Here is a 17,515-nt window from a genome sequence, read left to right on the forward strand (position 1 = left end):
TCCCTTGCTGTTTTTAGTTAATATTAACGATGTAGTAGACATGAATATAGGAGGTTTGATCAGCAAGTTTGTAAATGCCACAAACATTTGTGGTGTGGTAGATAGCAAAGAGGAAAGCCTTAGACTACATGTCAACACAGATGGGCTGATCAAATGGGCAGAATAACAGCACATGGAATTTAGCCTGAAAAGTGAGAGGTGATGCATTTTTTGGATGACTGACAAGAAGGGAGTATATAACAAATGGTAGGACCTGAGGAAGTACAGAAACTCACCAACAAGTATACAAGTTCACAAATCATTAAAGACAACAGGACAGGTGGGTAAGATGGTGAAGGCAGCATATGGGACACTTGTGTTTATTAGTCAAGGTACTGAATATAAGAGCAGGAAGGTTATAAGGGAGCTGTACAAGGCGTTAGTTAGGCCATAGAAGGAGTAGTGTGCACACCTCTGGTCGCCAAGCTCTAGGAAGGATGTGATTGTTGTAGAGAAGGTGCACAGGAGATTCACCAAGATGTTTGGACTGGACAGTTTCAGCTTTGAGACAAGATAGGCTGAGGTTATTTTTCTTTGAGAAGGCGGAGGATGGATCTGATTGAGGTGTACAAAATTATCAGGAGCTTAGACAGGGAAGACAGGAAGAAATCTTTCCCTTTGGTAGAGGGATCAGTAACCAAGAGGCAAAGATTTAAAATAAAAGGCAGACAGTTTGGAAGGGATTTAAGATTTATTTTACATAGAGGGTGGTGAGTATCTGCAACTCATTGCCCAAAAGGGTGCAGAGGCAAGAACCATTATGAATATTTTAGTAGTACTTAGATGATCATTTGAAATACCATAGCATACAAGGTCACAGGCCAAGTGCTGGAAAATAGGACTCAAGCAGAGATGTGCTCAATAACTGGTATGTAAAGCTCTAAGACTCGCTTGTATTTTGCCTTAAATCTTTGTGAGAATGTTTCTGTATTAACACTTTTCAGATTTTTCTTTTAGGAACTAAAGATGAATTGTCAGGACAATTCTGCAAGCAATTCTGGAGAAAAATCATCAGGGTTTGGAAATTAAGTGTTTAAAATTTTTTGAACCATTTTCCTTACAATTAGAAAACATTGGACAGGAGTGAAGAGAAAGGCTGCCTGACTGACAGTTAGAATTCATCAAATTGAGTAAGAGTCAATTTTATTTTCTAATTGCTGATTGTGTTCTAGGATTATGGATGTAGTCGAGCAGTTGTTGCAGCAGTCATGTGACCAGGTCTAGAAACATGACTAACCAGAGTTGACTACCCAAAATCTCAAATCTATATCAATAAGAAGAAAGTTTATGTTAAACATTTTGCTGTGATCGAAACCTCCTTAACTTGATGTATGCCGAGGAGAGAAGCTTGCAGACAACAAAGAGGTAGTTAAAAAATAAATCAATTTACTGGTAAAACCTATTAACAGACATACATTCTATCCAATTTAAATGAACTTTTAGATTGTAAACGTTTATTTATGTTATTACAATAGTTCTTTTGTAACAAAATTCATGAAAGCACTGTAAAAATGAACTGAAATGATTGCATTATGAACTTAGTGAAGATGAACCATAAATCATCACCGTTAATCTTTTACTGTTTTATGGTGTACACAGCATAAGCACAATGAAGAACAAATACTACAGAAGTCAGGTGTCCAATTAAAAATATTGCTTTTGCTGGTATTACTAAAATTGGATAGAGAATAAATTGTTCCTTTTTCTCCCAAATAAGATATAATTAGATCATTTCAAGATAGTAATAAGTGGGGCAGATTGAAAATTCATTGAAGGTGTAATTATCCTCCACTTTCTTCATATTCAGGGGTCCTTCACATATTGAAGTACTTTCACAAGTGCAAGCCCAAATGAAAAATGCAGTACACTTGTCACTTTAAATTCACACAGGAATGCCTCAGTCTAGGTCCTCACACTGTATATAACCTTGCACTTAGCTACTGTATCTGGTTTATTTTTGACCAGTTGGTTTCAGGTTCACTGACGTTAAGGGCTCTGAAATTAGGGGTATCTGAATGTATGCACTGAAGTAAATATGGAAGTTGAGTTCAACTTACGGAATAATATCTTACAAGAAAACACGGAGTATGAACCATTGTGTAAACCTGAACAACTGTATTTGGAATATTTTATGGGAATAAACTGGGGTCAACTTACTTCTATACCTTCCATGAACGAAGAATGGACAAATCACAATCATGTGTTTAGGCTTGCTCCATGATAGATAAATACAGTAGTTGCTATTCAAAGTCACACCAAAGCCAATTACCTTCTTAGCTAATATCAGAAGGCCTTTCAGCAATGGTTGCTGGTACTGTTAGGAGCTTTAGCTTACTTTTCAGACCTTAGACTGTGAACAATAAGGCTAAACTCAGTAGCAAGTATAAGTCAAATCTACTAAGACTAAACTTATGGAATCTTAATTGTTTTTCAAATTTTATTGCATCTTTCATTTCGATTAAGTAGTTCTACAATCCTATTGGTTCTGGAGAAATCAATTTTATTTCTTAGCGTGTGAATCATACCCTTCCTGACTCCGGCTTCCAGCATGTACATCTCAGAACAACACATTCATTGATCATAAAGTAACTAAAATATTAAAGCTTAAATTATCAAGAGATTGTGGTTTATTCAGGAGTTTATACTTTGTGAAAGACAAAGGTAGGTAATCGCACCTTCTATGTCACTTGAAATATTGCTAACTTCATCCATTTCCTTCGTAACACTGGTGCTCTACTGGACCCAAGTTGATCTTATCACACATTCATTTATTTTCACCTCAATAACAGCCTAATTTCAAACTTGCCTCAACTTATCCACTGCAGAATGCCTCATCTGCATCTGTTATTTATGGGCTTGATTATTCCAATGCATTCCTGGTCAGGCCCCATGTTCTATCCTCCACAGAGCTTGGTCTTTTAGAGCTCTGTTGCCCACGGCCTAATTTGCAACAAGCCATCCTTACCCATCTCTGCTGTGCTTGCAATTTAGCATTAGCTCCCAACCAATCAATACCTCAACTTTGAAGATTCGCAGTCAACAGTGTGGTGTTGGAAAGGCACAGTAGGTCAGGCAGCATCCAAGAAGCAGAAGAATCGAAGTTTCAGGCATAAGCCCTCCTCATGAAGGGCTTATGCCCGAAATGTTGATTCTCCTGCTCGTTGGATGCTGCCTGACCTGCTGTGCTTTTCCAGCACCACACTCTCAACTCTGATCTCCAGCATCTGCAGTTCCCTCTCTCTCTGTTAAAGATTTGCAGCCTTGTTTTCAAATCTCTGGCCTTGACCCTTCACTTTGTAGTTTCTTTCAGCCTCATAACCCATTCTTTAGATCTCTGCAGACCTCAAATTTTTGTCTAAACTTGATGTCAATCGTACCAACATAGATGGTTTGCAATTCCCTTTGCACATCTCCTCTAAGCTTTTCTTCAACACCTGCGAAGTACTTAGGGATACTTAGTACATTAAATGCACTATATAAATGCAAAATTATTTTGTTATTCTTCACAACTAACATCAATTTAAAGAGGAAAACTGTCTTTACTTTTGCTGCTGAAATAGGCTTCAAGTACTCCTCAGTTGCTGACGAAATTTAAACTGCAATTTTTGGTAAACATAATTTTTCATTTAACTGCCTGACAAAACAAATCATTCTTTCGTGTTTCTCAAATATTAGGTTCAATTTCATCAAAATGCTCCAGCTAGAGTTTACTGTGGGTTTCTATTTGGCAATAAATCATAGGTAAGTAGATTTTGGGATTTTTGTGACTCTATTAATTTTGGTTATTAAATGCTGCTTATCAGACGCAACTAAGGCCCTGGATTCCTGGGTACAATATAATTACCTTAAGTCCCACAATCCCCCCCCCCCCCCCCCCCCCCCGCCCAAAGAAAAGAGACCACAGAATGTGATGAACAGACTATGTTTAGGTACAAAAACAAAGCCCTTATCATACAAGTCCTCCAAGGCCTTTCTGAGTAGTGGAGAAAGAGCAATACATGTACGAAGTGTTGGCATGTGGAATAATCCTGAATATTATGAGAAAAAAATATTGTATTCCTGAAAACAGTATGGACATTAATAGCAAGACAACCATTTATTGTCAATCTCTAGTGGCTTGTAATATGATGGTGAGCTTTCTTGAACTGCTGCAGTTTGTGTGAAGATACTATCACAGTACTATTGGATTGGGGGCTCCAGGATTTTAACCCCACAACAAATGAAGGAACTGTGATATATTAAATGTATGGCTTGGAATAGATAACCAATCAAGATTAGAAAATTCTTAACAATATGTGAGAGGTGCCTAAATAATGAAGAATTGTATTATAATGCTGAACCACGCAGTATCTTGGCTTGAAGAAGCAATAGATGGAAACCTGACTGCATCATAAATCCACCCTAGGTTTGAATGTACAAATTAGAGGCAGCAGTAGGCTATTCGATCCCTTGAGCTTGTTCCACTATTCAATAAGATCATGGCTGATCTGATTATGGACTCAAATCTGTATTCTCACCTACTCCCAATGAACTGTGACACCCATGCTCACCAAGAATCCACCTACAGCAATCAGGAAGTTACAGCACAGAAATAACCACAGTTAAATCAGACAACCCTTTCAAGGCTGGAAATCGTAATGTTTGAATTGGTAAGGAATCCTCAAAAAAAAAGTCATTGATAGTGAATATTAAATTTACCATACGTTTTCCCCATACTATGCCAATAATGCATCAAAATTCTAATTTCAGAGATGCAGTACGACATTTTATACAGTCACTTCATAGACTAGCAATATTGAAAGTTTCCATAACATGCTACTGAATCATGTGATTATAGACTGACAACTTTCAGCTGAGAGGAAGCGGTGTAAGCAAATATAGAACTCCGCTTGGAAGAGATACTTCCACATCTACAGTTGATTCATACCCTGATATACACAAGTCCATTGTGCCACTAAATCTAACACAAAGGGGAAAAATGTGTTCTTTAATACTGGCCAACATTACAGAAAAGTGCACAAGTCTGTATCAAAATCAGTTCATGCATTAAAAGATGCTTCAGAAATTAATTCATTGTAATGTCACTCTTAAAAAGTGGCTTGAATACTTTTAGGATGAACATTCTATTAATGGTAAATATAAACCAACAGCAGCTAAAGTAGGGGAATGCAGTATGAAGTATTAGCTTCAGAAATAATCAAATACTGGAGGCATTCCTCTCAGAATTTAGAGGGATAGAAATTAATTTTCTCCTGTTGCATTACAAGGAGACAAAAGTTTATTGGATGCAGAAACCCTGAAGAAGAAACAATTTTTTCTCCAATATATGTACAGATTAACAAATATCCAAACTAGCAAAAATTGTTTGGCAGTAGCAATACACTGATCTTTTGTTAGTATACACTAAAGATAACCAAATATTCTAACTATAAAAGAAAACGTTACATCTCAGTAGATCTGGGCTATTAACAAAAAGGCAAATAAGCAATGGGCATAAGCTGTTAGAATACTCTATATTTTTATGGGAAAGTACATTGGAAAATTTAAATTGTAAACATCTGGATTGTTTCCATCCTCCCCTTTTTGTTTGTGGTTATTAGGCTGATCATGATATTCCTCAACAAGGGATTATGGCAAATATCAGAGTGGGCACCCCTTTAAGAGAATGAACACTGTTTTAATTTCTGTACAATGTCTAGTGGTTGTTCAAAAAGAAATGAAAAAAAAATTTCCCTTTATCCATTTACTAGAGGGGTAGTCCCTCTGAAAGATTTCTGCTGTATCAAGGAATAAACTTTGTTCAACTGATGTCCCAGTACTGCTAGGATCAAGTATAGTCAGAGTAACACCCAACACTGTATAAATAAACTTCTAATACAACTCTCTACTGCACCAATTACTATCCAATACAGCTTATTAAGGCATCTCAGAAATGAGCCTGGCTATTTTTCCTCATTACAATTTATATCTACTGTAAATCAAAATGTTTTAAATTCTTTTTCACACAGTCAGAAAGGAGAAGTTATCAAGATATTGGCAAATCATGGCAGAGATTGAAGACAAATCTTCAACGTGGCTACAAGGGCAACTAAATTAATTCAACAGGTCTTTTCTTCCTGGTGGCCCTGTGCGTAGAATATTGCCCTTACATGATGCAAGTAATAGCTGCTGTGCACTGATGGCTGGATCAGAAATTTTAAAATTTATAAGTGTCCTAAGGTAACTAGTTGTGTGAATGAATCTTGGCAACTAGGCAGTTTTGTACATGTTGACATATACAAACTAGTTAGCTTAAGAGTGCCTTGGTAATGTCTTGATTTTGTTCAGTGCAAATATTGACAGCCATGTCACACCAAACACATGCACTTCTTAAACGCATGCACTTCTTATACATATGTAACAAGAACCTCCTCTAAAACTGTCCTGATTGTAAAAGAGGCCAAATGTGTTTTTCATTAAAAAAAATACATAGAGTGATCTTGGAAACAACCAAGGCAAGCAAATGGTTAAGTGATACAAAAATATACATCATAAACTACCCCTCCTAAAATGTCTCAATGTGAATATGTCACAAAACCTTTAAGATGAGTCTAAACTTTGCTTAATGAGTAAAATTATCATCATCGTGGCTTGCCTGTGCCAATTTATGACCCAGTGTTCAACTGAAGTTACTAACCAAAAAACTGAAAATTGATTTCCAACAAAATACAACTATCCGAGAAAATGATTAAAGTAGTAGAACCCATATATAACTTAAGTAGCTCTGACTGACTTGGTAAAGGCAGTGTTCAAATTGGATTTTAATTGTCTATTTGACTTGTGAAACAAAACAGACTAAAATAGAAATTAAAACTGTACTCTGATCTACCAAAAAAAGTAACAATTTCAAAGGGTAAATAAAAATCATGCAAATAGCAACTTGCATTTTGTACAACAGAAAACCATAATCCAGAGTTTCCAAAACTGCAGCCTTCTTCCAAGCAAACAAAACATTTAAAAACATTTGCGTTGCTTCAACATGCACAAAAATATTAGCTTCACAAGGATTATTAACATTTCACATTATGAATGATTCGGAAATGAAGCAACTTATGGAATGAAACCATAAGAAACAATAATTTCTATGAGGTGGGGATTGTCAATCACTGAGCTGAAACTTTATTGCTGGAACAGCACAGCAGGTCAGGCAGCATCTAGGGAACAGAAGATTCGACGTTTCGGGCACATGCCTGAAGAAGGGCATGTGCCCGAAACGTCGAATCTTCTGTTCCCTAGATGCTGCCTGACCTGCTGTGCTGTTCCAGCAATAAAGTTTCAGCTTTGATCTCCAGCGTCTGCAGACCTCACTTTCTCCTCGGGGATTGTCAATCATGTTGGTTGATGAGGAAGCCATTGATTATCAATTGGCCTGCGCAGAAGCTCCTCCACATGTCTGGCAACATCCATTGTATCATCTAGGTCAAAATCCCCTTCAGGATCAAGCATACTGTCTGGGCTAATTAAAAAATGAAATATTATTAGAAATTGACTCAATTCAACAACAGGACAATAAAACAAGTCTCATCTGTGAAACAAATTAATTAATTTTGTACTTTTTGACTGCATCTTTGAAAATGCAATCTGCCCAAAAAGGAAAGACTATTCCATTGTTTTGTACATCTAATATCAAAAGTTTGTCAACAATATACATTAAGTGCTTATTAGAAGTAGAAACACATCCCAAGATGTTTTACAGTAGAGTAATTAGGCAAACAGATAAGCCAAGCAAAGATACTAGGACAGGTTAAAAAACATTTTGTTAGAGAGGTACAATTGTAGGAGCTTCCTAAAGGCGGGGGGGGGGGGGAGAGAGAGAGAGAGAACTGGAGAGTTTTAGAAATCATATTGCTGAAGGCATGGATTATGGTTTCAGCAGCACATAAACTGAAGTGGTTAGAGAAGAGCAATGTTGTAAACGTAACCTGTTTGATTACCTGGGTGAACTTATCTCAGGATCAAAAATAAGCCCCCATGGTTATAAGCATTTATCACGCCCAAGACAGTAGCTAAAGATGGGGATGGAATGAAGGTCAAGTGGAAATAGAGTCATAAAATTAGATGTTAAGGTTTCATGACATAGCTCAAAGAAAGCATGAGAGAAGGAAGGAGAAATGTTATAGACTTGAGTAGAGGATTAAGGAAGGCGTAGCCTTGGACTAGTGTGGCTTGTCTGGAGTATTGTAAAAGATCCATAATTGGACCATAGAAGGAAAAGATCTGTTCATAAGAAACACTTCGTGTTCTATTGAGGGAAATAATTATACTAAAAAGCCACTAAAACAAAATAACTAACAAGTGAAAAAAAATTCTTACTTTTGTGAATAAAGGGGATACTGAGGTGGGGGACAAACTGCAGGTGATGCTGCTTGCTCCATATAAGTACTGCTCGATGATGAAGCATCAGATGATGCTGTAGCAAATCTGTAAACAGAAACAGTTCAATTCTAAGCACAGCATAGCAGCTTTTTTAAAAAGCAAATGTAAACAAGATAATTGCTGACATTCCAATACGGATGCAACAATATAATTCCACAAAACCTAATGGCATAGCATCTTAAATTCTGATAATCTATTTATCAAGGACAGAGATGCTAGAGTTATAGATGTACAGTGTGAAAACAGACCCTTTGGTCCAACTTGTTCATGCTGAGCAGATATCCTAACTTAATCTAGTCCATTTGCCTGCATTTGGCCCATATCCCTCTGAACCCTTCCTATTCATATACCCATCCAGATGCCTTTTAAATGTTGTAATTGTACCAACCTCCACCACTTCCTTTGGCAGCTCATTCCGTACACGCACCACCCTCTCCGTCAAAAAGTTGCCCCTTAAGTCCTTTTTAAATCTCCACCCCCACCTCACCTTAAACTGATGCCCTCTAGTTTTGGACTCCCCTACTCTGGGGAAAAGGCTTTGTCTATTTATCCTATCCATGCCCCTCATGATTTTATAAACTTCCATAAGGTCACCCCTTAGCCTCTAATGCTCCAGGGAAAATAGCCCTTGCCCTCTCCCTATAGCTCAAACCCTCCAATCCTGGCAACATCCTTGTAATTCTTTTCTGAACCCTTTCAAGTTTCACACCATCCTCCCTATAGCATGGAGACCAGAACACAGTATTCCAGAAGTGGCCTAACCAATGTCCTGTACAGCCACGATACTCAAAGCACTAACCAATAAAAGATAAGCATACCAATCATCATCTTCATAGTACAATGGCAAGGTTCCTTACTGAGGGAAGTATTGGGAATGCCATAGCAAAGATCCCACATTACAGACAATCAAAATTACTCTCTCCAGAGACATTTTTGTGTTAACCAATGTATGCTGATATTCTAGTCCTTGTACATATTTTTCTACTGTATTTTTTTTTAATACTCTGAAAATCCATGCCAAATTACCAGCTAAATTGCAAACTGGAATGAACATGGTATCATGATTAGTGGTAGGATGATCTCTAAAAGGGCTAAAGATTTTCTTTTTTCACTATCTCATTAAACGAAAAGGAAAACAATCATTGTTTCCTTTCCTTAGTAGCTTACCACACATTATAAACTCTTGATATATGAGTACACAATTATAAGTAGGATTAACAAACAGATGAAGTAGAAAACTCTAACTGAATCAACTAAGTAATGCAGCAATAAAAAGATTACTATGGCAAGTTACAATCTCAAGACATGATTTTCTGATGCAGATTTACTAAGTAACCCATGATTAGTTTATCTTTTGCTCACTTCACCTGTGAAAATATTAAGTTAAAAATCACACAACAGCAGGTTATGGTCCAACAGATTTAATTGGAAGAATTAGCTTTCGGAGTGCTGCTCCTTCATTAGGTGGTTGCAGTGCTCTGAAAACTAGTGCTTCCAACTAAGCCTGTAGGACTATAACCTGGTGTTGTGAGATTTTTAACTTTGTACACCCCAGTCCAACACCGGCATCTCCATAGTGTAAAAATATATTTGAACACAAAATTTCAGAATAACCGTTGATGCATAGGAGCCTGTCTGAATCCACCATTATCCCAGACAATGTGTGTTTATTAGAGAATAAAATTAAAACATTTGTAAAAAAATAAATTAAAATAAAATGTCACCACAAAGTACTTACTCTGGAACTACCTGTTTGATCTGTGGTTTTACATACCCATCTACTGCTTTTGCTAGTTGAGAAAAAATAGAAAATTAACTTTATTACAATATTAAATAATTAACAGATTTTAATAATTTCTAGAATTAAGACAGCTGAAGTAAATCAGTGTCGCAGAATCAAGATGCACTAATGATTCACCTTTAATGTTAACCGATTGGAACAATTACATTTCCAGTAAAGTGCATAATGAAAGACTTTGTGAAGTATTTTCATTTTGCATTAACTATGTTATTTGATATACATCATTTCCCTTTATATCACATGGCTAAGAAGCAGGGAGATGATCTGCTCATAGGCATCAACTGGTGAGACTTGATCAACAGTCGCTAGTGAGTAATCAAGCATGACGCTGAATGATTCATCCTGTTTTCTCTCCCTCCCCAGCGCCCATGTGTAATTGCCTGTTTAGCCCAACAAACTGACAAATATTGAACACACAGGCTCAAACCTCCATAAGTTTGTGACTATACTAACATGTTTAATATATAGTGTTCTGCTTGGTTAGTCACATAACTGAAGTACTATATCAAAAGTAGTAAACTCTATCATTAATTTGCATGTAGATTTAATAGACAAATTGGATTTAATTATTTATGGTCAAAACAGGATAGTTCTTCTGAAAAAAGGAAAGCATGTACTACTAAACTAACTAATTTTCAAAATAAGCTGACATACTTATGTGCCATACAGTATTTTGAATTCAAGACATCAATATTAGATTAAAAAGTTGTGACTTAAAACAAACAGCATAAGTAATAAGAAATAAGTAATAAAACCAAAGCAAACGACACTTACATAATGGTGGCGTATAGTATTTGGAGAACACATCATCTTTGGGTCTGTCAGGATACAAGTACAGCAAATGATTGAGATCGCTGATACGATCTGCCAGTGATCGAATTGAAAAATCTTTGGTTGTGTATGGCATGAGATTCCAAACCATTCTTTCTCCTATAAAATACATACAGTTTTAATATTAGCTTTAATAGCTAATGTACAGTATAGCAGGAAAAAGTACAAACAATGTAATTTATATGCAATACATTTATATGAGGACCAAACTGAAACAAATTTATGCCGTTTAAATGTTTCAGAGCTAAACACAGATAGTTTTGAGAAAGCTGCTGCAGTAATCGTAGATGTTTCAATGGCACCATACTATGTGATGATCAAAGATTACAACGTGGTAGGCATTTTCCCCCTTAAATACAGAATCTTTGTACAATTACATATCCAAGAGTAGTTAAGGAATTTTCTTAACCACAGATGCTGTGACAGTTGCCACAGTCAGAAATAAGAAGGCGATGTTTTTTTTAACGGCCACACCTGCTTTGTTGGGATTATCTGCTCCCCAAGCTATTGTAATCCCTCCAATTTCAGAGTCACTGAATCGCAGCAGGAAGGTTCCATTTGGCTTGGAAAGCAGCATGTCCTGTGCCTGCTGCTTGTTTACAAAGCCCAAAATTGCCCTGCATGAAGTACAGATATGCATTCAAATTACTACAGTTTATATACATTTTGAACAAAATAGGATTTATGTCACAAAACATAGTATTCAAACACTATTCTGCTCATCTTGCTGATAACATTGATTCCTACAGGAACATGGTGCTCTCGGGAACTTTGTCCAATTTAGTAATTCTTCAACTACATTCAGATACAAAATACATGGAAGCACTTCATTCTTAAGCACTGTGCCACGTGGATCCTGTGCAGGGATAATATGACAATTTGGAAAAGGAGCCAAGGTTGATTTAGCCATCTCCAAAGATTGAGACTAATCCAGAGTCAATTTTTCTCTTGAGATTAACTAATTTAACAGATATAGGAGATTGAATTAGTGAAATTAGATCTGCAAAGGAAGCTACATATTGTTCTAAACAAGTGAGCTTTTAGAAGGGGTCTTTTCTAACGACTGTCGGGCTTGAAGTCATCTGATTAAAAATAAATCTTTAAAATCTTACTACTATAAAATGGCTTGTACTACTTCAAATTGTTGGCACAATATTTAAATGCAGTAACATGACAAAAACATATTTGGAAAATATATTTTTGTAGACAATGAAAGGAGAATACATTACCCATCATTCCAGTGAGGCTTTAGATGCTTTTTTGTCAGCTCCATGACTCCATCAAACCATTGCCAGAATGTGAAATTTCTACCTGGCAAACTTTCCTTTAAGAAAAGGAAAATTTCAAATGCCACATGTACTTATATGACAAAATAAATGAAGCTTTAGAAGTTATTACTAAGATATTTTCAGCCTGATTTTATTCACCTGTTCATTATGTTTATTCCTTCATCTTCAGAAAGGAAATGAGTATTAGGCAATTTCAGCAGTTTAATGGCATCAGCAAAAATAAAATCTAAACGTTAACACACTAAGCTGGCCCTTTAAACTATTCTCAAATTTACCAGATATTCTCACGAGCCATTCAACATACAGTTAAGATTACTTGTGACCAAGTAATTGCAGGTACTGGATCTTCTCCACAATTCTTTTATTACAGGCAGCAAGAACTATGGAAAAATGGTCCATTCCAAATGTCAACTTTTCACACAGCCATCAATGCTATTAACATTCCGGATCTTGGAAGCCAATCAAGCACTAATGAAGCATCACAACTTTTGACGCTGTGCTTAAATTTCCTACTATCAGCAGCGTGATAACAGTAAGATGGATTGCTTTAGTGATGTTAATTGAGAGATAAACATTGGCCATCACCATGAAATCACCTTGGCAAAAAGTATATAACCCTGAATTGAAATAAGTCATGGTGAAATTCAAGGATGAAGATAAATTGCCAGCATTTAATGACCATAGATAGAAGAGAAGAGTGCATGCGTGACATTGTGAAAAGGTGTTTTAATTTACCACTTATGTATTTGTTACACTGACAAGTGGAAATATTTTAGCCAACCAAAAGTCCACAACATACAAAATACCAATAAATCTCCACAATGTCTCAGCATATCATTCAGAATGACACTGCAATCCTGGTGATAGTTTTCCATTCAAAGTGCTGAATACAAATGCTACTCTGAAACACCTGTTCTATTATATTTTGGTATAACTATAGTTGTTAGGCCTATATTAGCTCTAGTTTTTGACTGTCAGCTTTTCTGGAGCTATGTATCAACTTTGGCAAGTTTTCTTCAAATTTTCCAGCACACAACAAAATTGTAAAACAGCTTTTCCCCAGTTGGATACTAAAATAGTATCTTACCCTATTAAACTGGGACCAGGAGATGGTCATATTACTGTAATCATCTGCATGTATGGCTGAACTACTGAATGCTTTCTGAGCTAAGAAAACAAGATTTTCTTCTGACAATCCTCTGTTACTTTGAACCTCTGCTTTGAACTTCATGTTGAGAGCTTCACATAACTGTGGCCAGAGTACTTTGTCAGGAACTACAAACGGTACCCGACCCTGAAATTGAAAACACAAAGGTTGTGTGAACTTAAAAATATCTCAGTTTAATTTTTTTCATTATTACCTAATAAAAGTTCAGACACTTCAACATGGAGCAGTAGATAACCAACTGATACATATTCAAACATGACATATAACAGGAAAATCAAGCAGCTCGTGGTGCAGTATGCTGACTGAGGGTCAGCTCAGGCAAACAGGTTACTTCAAAAATATTACTAATGACACAGTAGTAAGCCAGTGAAGGGCATTTTACAATACAAGCTGTAATTTCTCGATTTTATCATTGCTGTATCACTCAATGGATGTACCTGACTACCATGTCAAAATGACTAATATTTTACTAAGATTGCATCTAAGTGACTAAAAGATGAAATAAAGATTCAAACTTACAACTTTTTTTTAAACCGAACAAGATTGGAGCAAAAATATGAAAGCAGTATAAATGTTTTATCAAAAAAATTATTGAGCCATTTATTAATAAATAGTGAGAGCTGCCTTTGCTGTTAAACCATTCTAGTTGCAAGTATTGAAAAATAATTAACTAGAAGGCAGTTTCAGAACCATGGGTGTCACAAATCAAGATAAAGCTTTCAAAATTGGTACACTGTCTTTATTTCATCAAGCATTTCAGTGACATGGTAGCTCACATGATAGCTTCAACCAACAGGAAACTTGACATACTAAAATAATAAAAGATGTTCAAAACAAAGTCTCAAATTGGTCTTCAAAAGATCTAGATGATGAATCCATGTGTATTTTTAAGAAACGAAACATAAATGTGAGCGCAATATTTTGAAGTAAACAGCATTCCCACGCTGGATTTTACAAAAGCTTAAATACCAATTGTTACACGTAGTTAGTGAGTGGACATAAATTGATGACTCACCTATGGCTAAAAATGCCTATACTTGTTGGTTTGGAGGTGCACATGCATCTCTGTAAATAGAGCTTGTAAGCATATCTCATGTTCTATCTTTTAACATCTGGCTACGCATATTCTGACAAACATTGTCTATATTTACCATTTCATTTGTGGGGATTTGACACATTTTACATATATATAGTTTTACTATAGCCTAGTTCATATTTTCTGAAATGCTATTTAAATTACAAGCCTGCAAACAGATTTAAATTTCATATTGAACACAAAATGAATGACTTGCAACTCACTGGTTCTGCAAATGCATTATCCCAAAGTACTGTGGCAGTTGCATTGTTGTCTTGGCTGCCATGAACGATTACTACCACTGGAAGTGATAAAGTCTGTAAGACAGAAAATAATTATGTTAAAATTACATGTGATTAGATTAGATTAGATTACATTACAGTGTAGAAACAGGCCCTTCGGCCCAACAAGTCCACACCGACCCGCCGAAGCGAAACCCACCCATACCCCTACATTTACCCCTTACCTAACACTACGGGCAATTTAGCATGGCCAATTCACCTGACCCTGCACATCTTTTGGACTGTGGGAGGAAACCGGAGCACCCGGAGGAAACCCACGCAGACACGGGGAGAACGTGCAAACTCCACACAGTCAGTCGCCTGAGGCGGGAATTGAACCCGGGTTTCAGGCGCTGTGAGGCAGCAGTGCTAACCACTGTGCCACCGTGCCGCCCAATGTGCTCAATGACAAATAATAATTTACACATTTCAAACCTCTTAATTGTGCAAACAACATACCTTAACCTGAAACACTAATTCATTTCCACCAACACTGAACTGTGATTCAAAAAGAATTGTAAATTTCTCTTCTGTGACTGATTCTGCTCCACGCCGATCAGAACGCTTGATTCGTTTAAGAGACTACAAAAAAGCAAAGTTCAATCAAATTCTAAATGGAATCAATATTTTTTACTTTAGGGTTTGCAATAATTTTAATAGAACAAATTTATTTGTAAAAAAACTTCAAATCTAAGCTTCTATAATAAACAGTCTTCTGTACAAGTCAGCATATTTGATAGGGTTCTATTTTCCAATACAAAAATGCTTTATGATTAGAAAAACCTCAATACAAGGACAGCAATGAAAATGCTCATTAGACAGTTTACCACCTATCATTTCTCCTGAAAAGGAGCATATTATGAAAGCTCCTCGAACACCATAGCCTTATAATAGAGCCAAATTGCACATTTGATCTGGACAGCAAGTACTACAAGCTGAGATAAGCAGCAATAGTATTGGTCAGATCAATCCTGTCCTTACCATAAGATCACGCAAACTGGAGTGGAGTGAATTGGAGTGGAAAACGGTTGACTTTTTCTTTCCCTAATTTAAAAATACTGTGACATGCTCAGTGGTTGCCTGAATGAGGCACGCACTATCCAGGATCAACCTGGAAGCTCCTGCTCAAATGGCTTAGTGTGCACTTGCAGCACATTAACCCACTAAGCTCTGTGCGAAGTAGTACCAGAAACAATTTGAAAATTTTACTGTAGAGATAGCTGGCTTAAGAACCTTTTATATATCAGAGAAAATTTACAATTTGTTTAATAAACATTTTTATGAATTTGACAGAAATGCATTTTAACCAGAAACATTCCTAGAACCCTGCAATTACTGACAATCTCCCAAGTTATTAATTAATCGGTGTTATACATGTTTATTTTAGTCAGTTGATGTTACCAAATGATTATATTAGATTACTTACAGGCCCTTCGGCCCAACAAGTCCACACCGCCCCGCTGAAGCGCAACCCACCCATACCCCTACATGTACCCCTTACCCAACACTAGGGGCAATTTAGCATGGCCAATTCACCTGACCTGCACATCTTTGGACTGTGGGAGGAAACCGGAGCACCCGGAGGAAACCCATGCAGACAGGGGGAGAATGTGCAAACTCCACACAGTCAGTCGCCTGAGGCGGGAATTGAACCTGGGTCTCTGGCGCTGTGAGGCAGCAGTGCTAACCACTGTGACACCGTGCCGCCCACAAATTCTAAATGGAATCAATATGATGATCATGAACATATTCCAAAAGCACAAAACAGTCATAACACTTACTATCACAAGTCTAAATTCTCTACCCACTTAAGTGAATACAAAGTTTTTGTCATAACTTTCTTTCCATGCCTGCCAACAAGATTCCACTTTCAAAAACGTTTCTCCCAGCAATTTTCTCTCTTAATCTGCCAACCGCTTTTCATCCATACCTCTTCCCGTTTGTAGTCTCTTCAAACAAAAGTGAAATCAGGCATGTTGGCAACTGTGCAACCCAGATGTCTTATAACACAAGAACAGTAGTAGGCCAATTGGCCAATCAGTCCATCGAGCCTACTTTGCTATTCTGGATCATGGCTGATCAAAGCTACTTGTCCGCAGTAACTTCATATCTTTTAACATCAATAGCCTCCAGAAATCTATTGATTTCTGTCTTGAACTTGTTCAAATATTCAACTTCCACAATCCTGTAGGGTAGGGAATTCTAAACATTTACCAACCGTTACCCTAAGATTAGGTCCTTCCTCTATCCACACTGCTGTCCTGTAAGAATTTTGAGAGTTCCAAAAAGAACACGTCTCATTCTTCAAAGTTCTAAAGAATACTAAAACTGTTCCTCTAATCATATAGAAAATCCGCCATCCAAGATATTAATTTAGTGAAACCCCACTACATTCCCTCGACAGCTAGAGACAAGGAGGATAAACTATGCAAAATACACCAGTTGAGGTCTTACCAAGGCTCTATACAAATACAGCAAGAGATCTTTGCTTCTGTGCTCAAATCCCTTTGAAATGAATGCCAACATACCATGTGCCTTCCTAACTGCTTGCTTGCATGCGAGCTTTAGTGACTGATGGAAAAGGACAAACAGGTTCCTGTATACAGTCATACATCC

At 36.8% G+C, this 17,515-nt stretch overlaps 1 protein-coding gene across 5 annotated transcripts in view; it reads right to left on the reverse strand.

The window, feature by feature from the left end:
- Positions 1 to 17,515, reverse strand: part of LOC122539852 (signal transducer and activator of transcription 5B) — a 143,547-nt gene that overhangs the window by 9,222 nt on the left and 116,810 nt on the right. For 4 of the 5 annotated variants that reach the window (XM_043674971.2, XM_043674969.2, XM_087977820.1 and 1 more), the window contains 9 exons: positions 15,359 to 15,481; positions 14,843 to 14,935; positions 13,463 to 13,669; positions 12,316 to 12,410; positions 11,561 to 11,703; positions 11,030 to 11,185; positions 10,193 to 10,244; positions 8,392 to 8,499; positions 5,281 to 7,534 (listed from right to left, as the gene is read on the reverse strand). In XM_043674971.2, the coding sequence (XP_043530906.1) occupies positions 7,408 to 7,534; positions 8,392 to 8,499; positions 10,193 to 10,244; positions 11,030 to 11,185; positions 11,561 to 11,703; positions 12,316 to 12,410; positions 13,463 to 13,669; positions 14,843 to 14,935; positions 15,359 to 15,481 (1,104 nt within the window). In that variant the 3' untranslated portion in view covers positions 5,281 to 7,407. Of the gene's footprint in view, positions 1 to 5,280; positions 7,535 to 8,391; positions 8,500 to 10,192; positions 10,245 to 11,029; positions 11,186 to 11,560; positions 11,704 to 12,315; positions 12,411 to 13,462; positions 13,670 to 14,842; positions 14,936 to 15,358; positions 15,482 to 17,515 lie in introns of those variants that run through there. The other variant, XM_087977819.1, reaches the window with a different exon arrangement.

This window comes from Chiloscyllium plagiosum, unplaced genomic scaffold (genome assembly GCF_037043375.1).
Source record: "Chiloscyllium plagiosum isolate Xiang-an unplaced genomic scaffold, Cpla_swu_hap1 HiC_scaffold_32, whole genome shotgun sequence".
In the NCBI taxonomy this organism is placed as follows: domain Eukaryota; kingdom Metazoa; phylum Chordata; class Chondrichthyes; order Orectolobiformes; family Hemiscylliidae; genus Chiloscyllium; species Chiloscyllium plagiosum.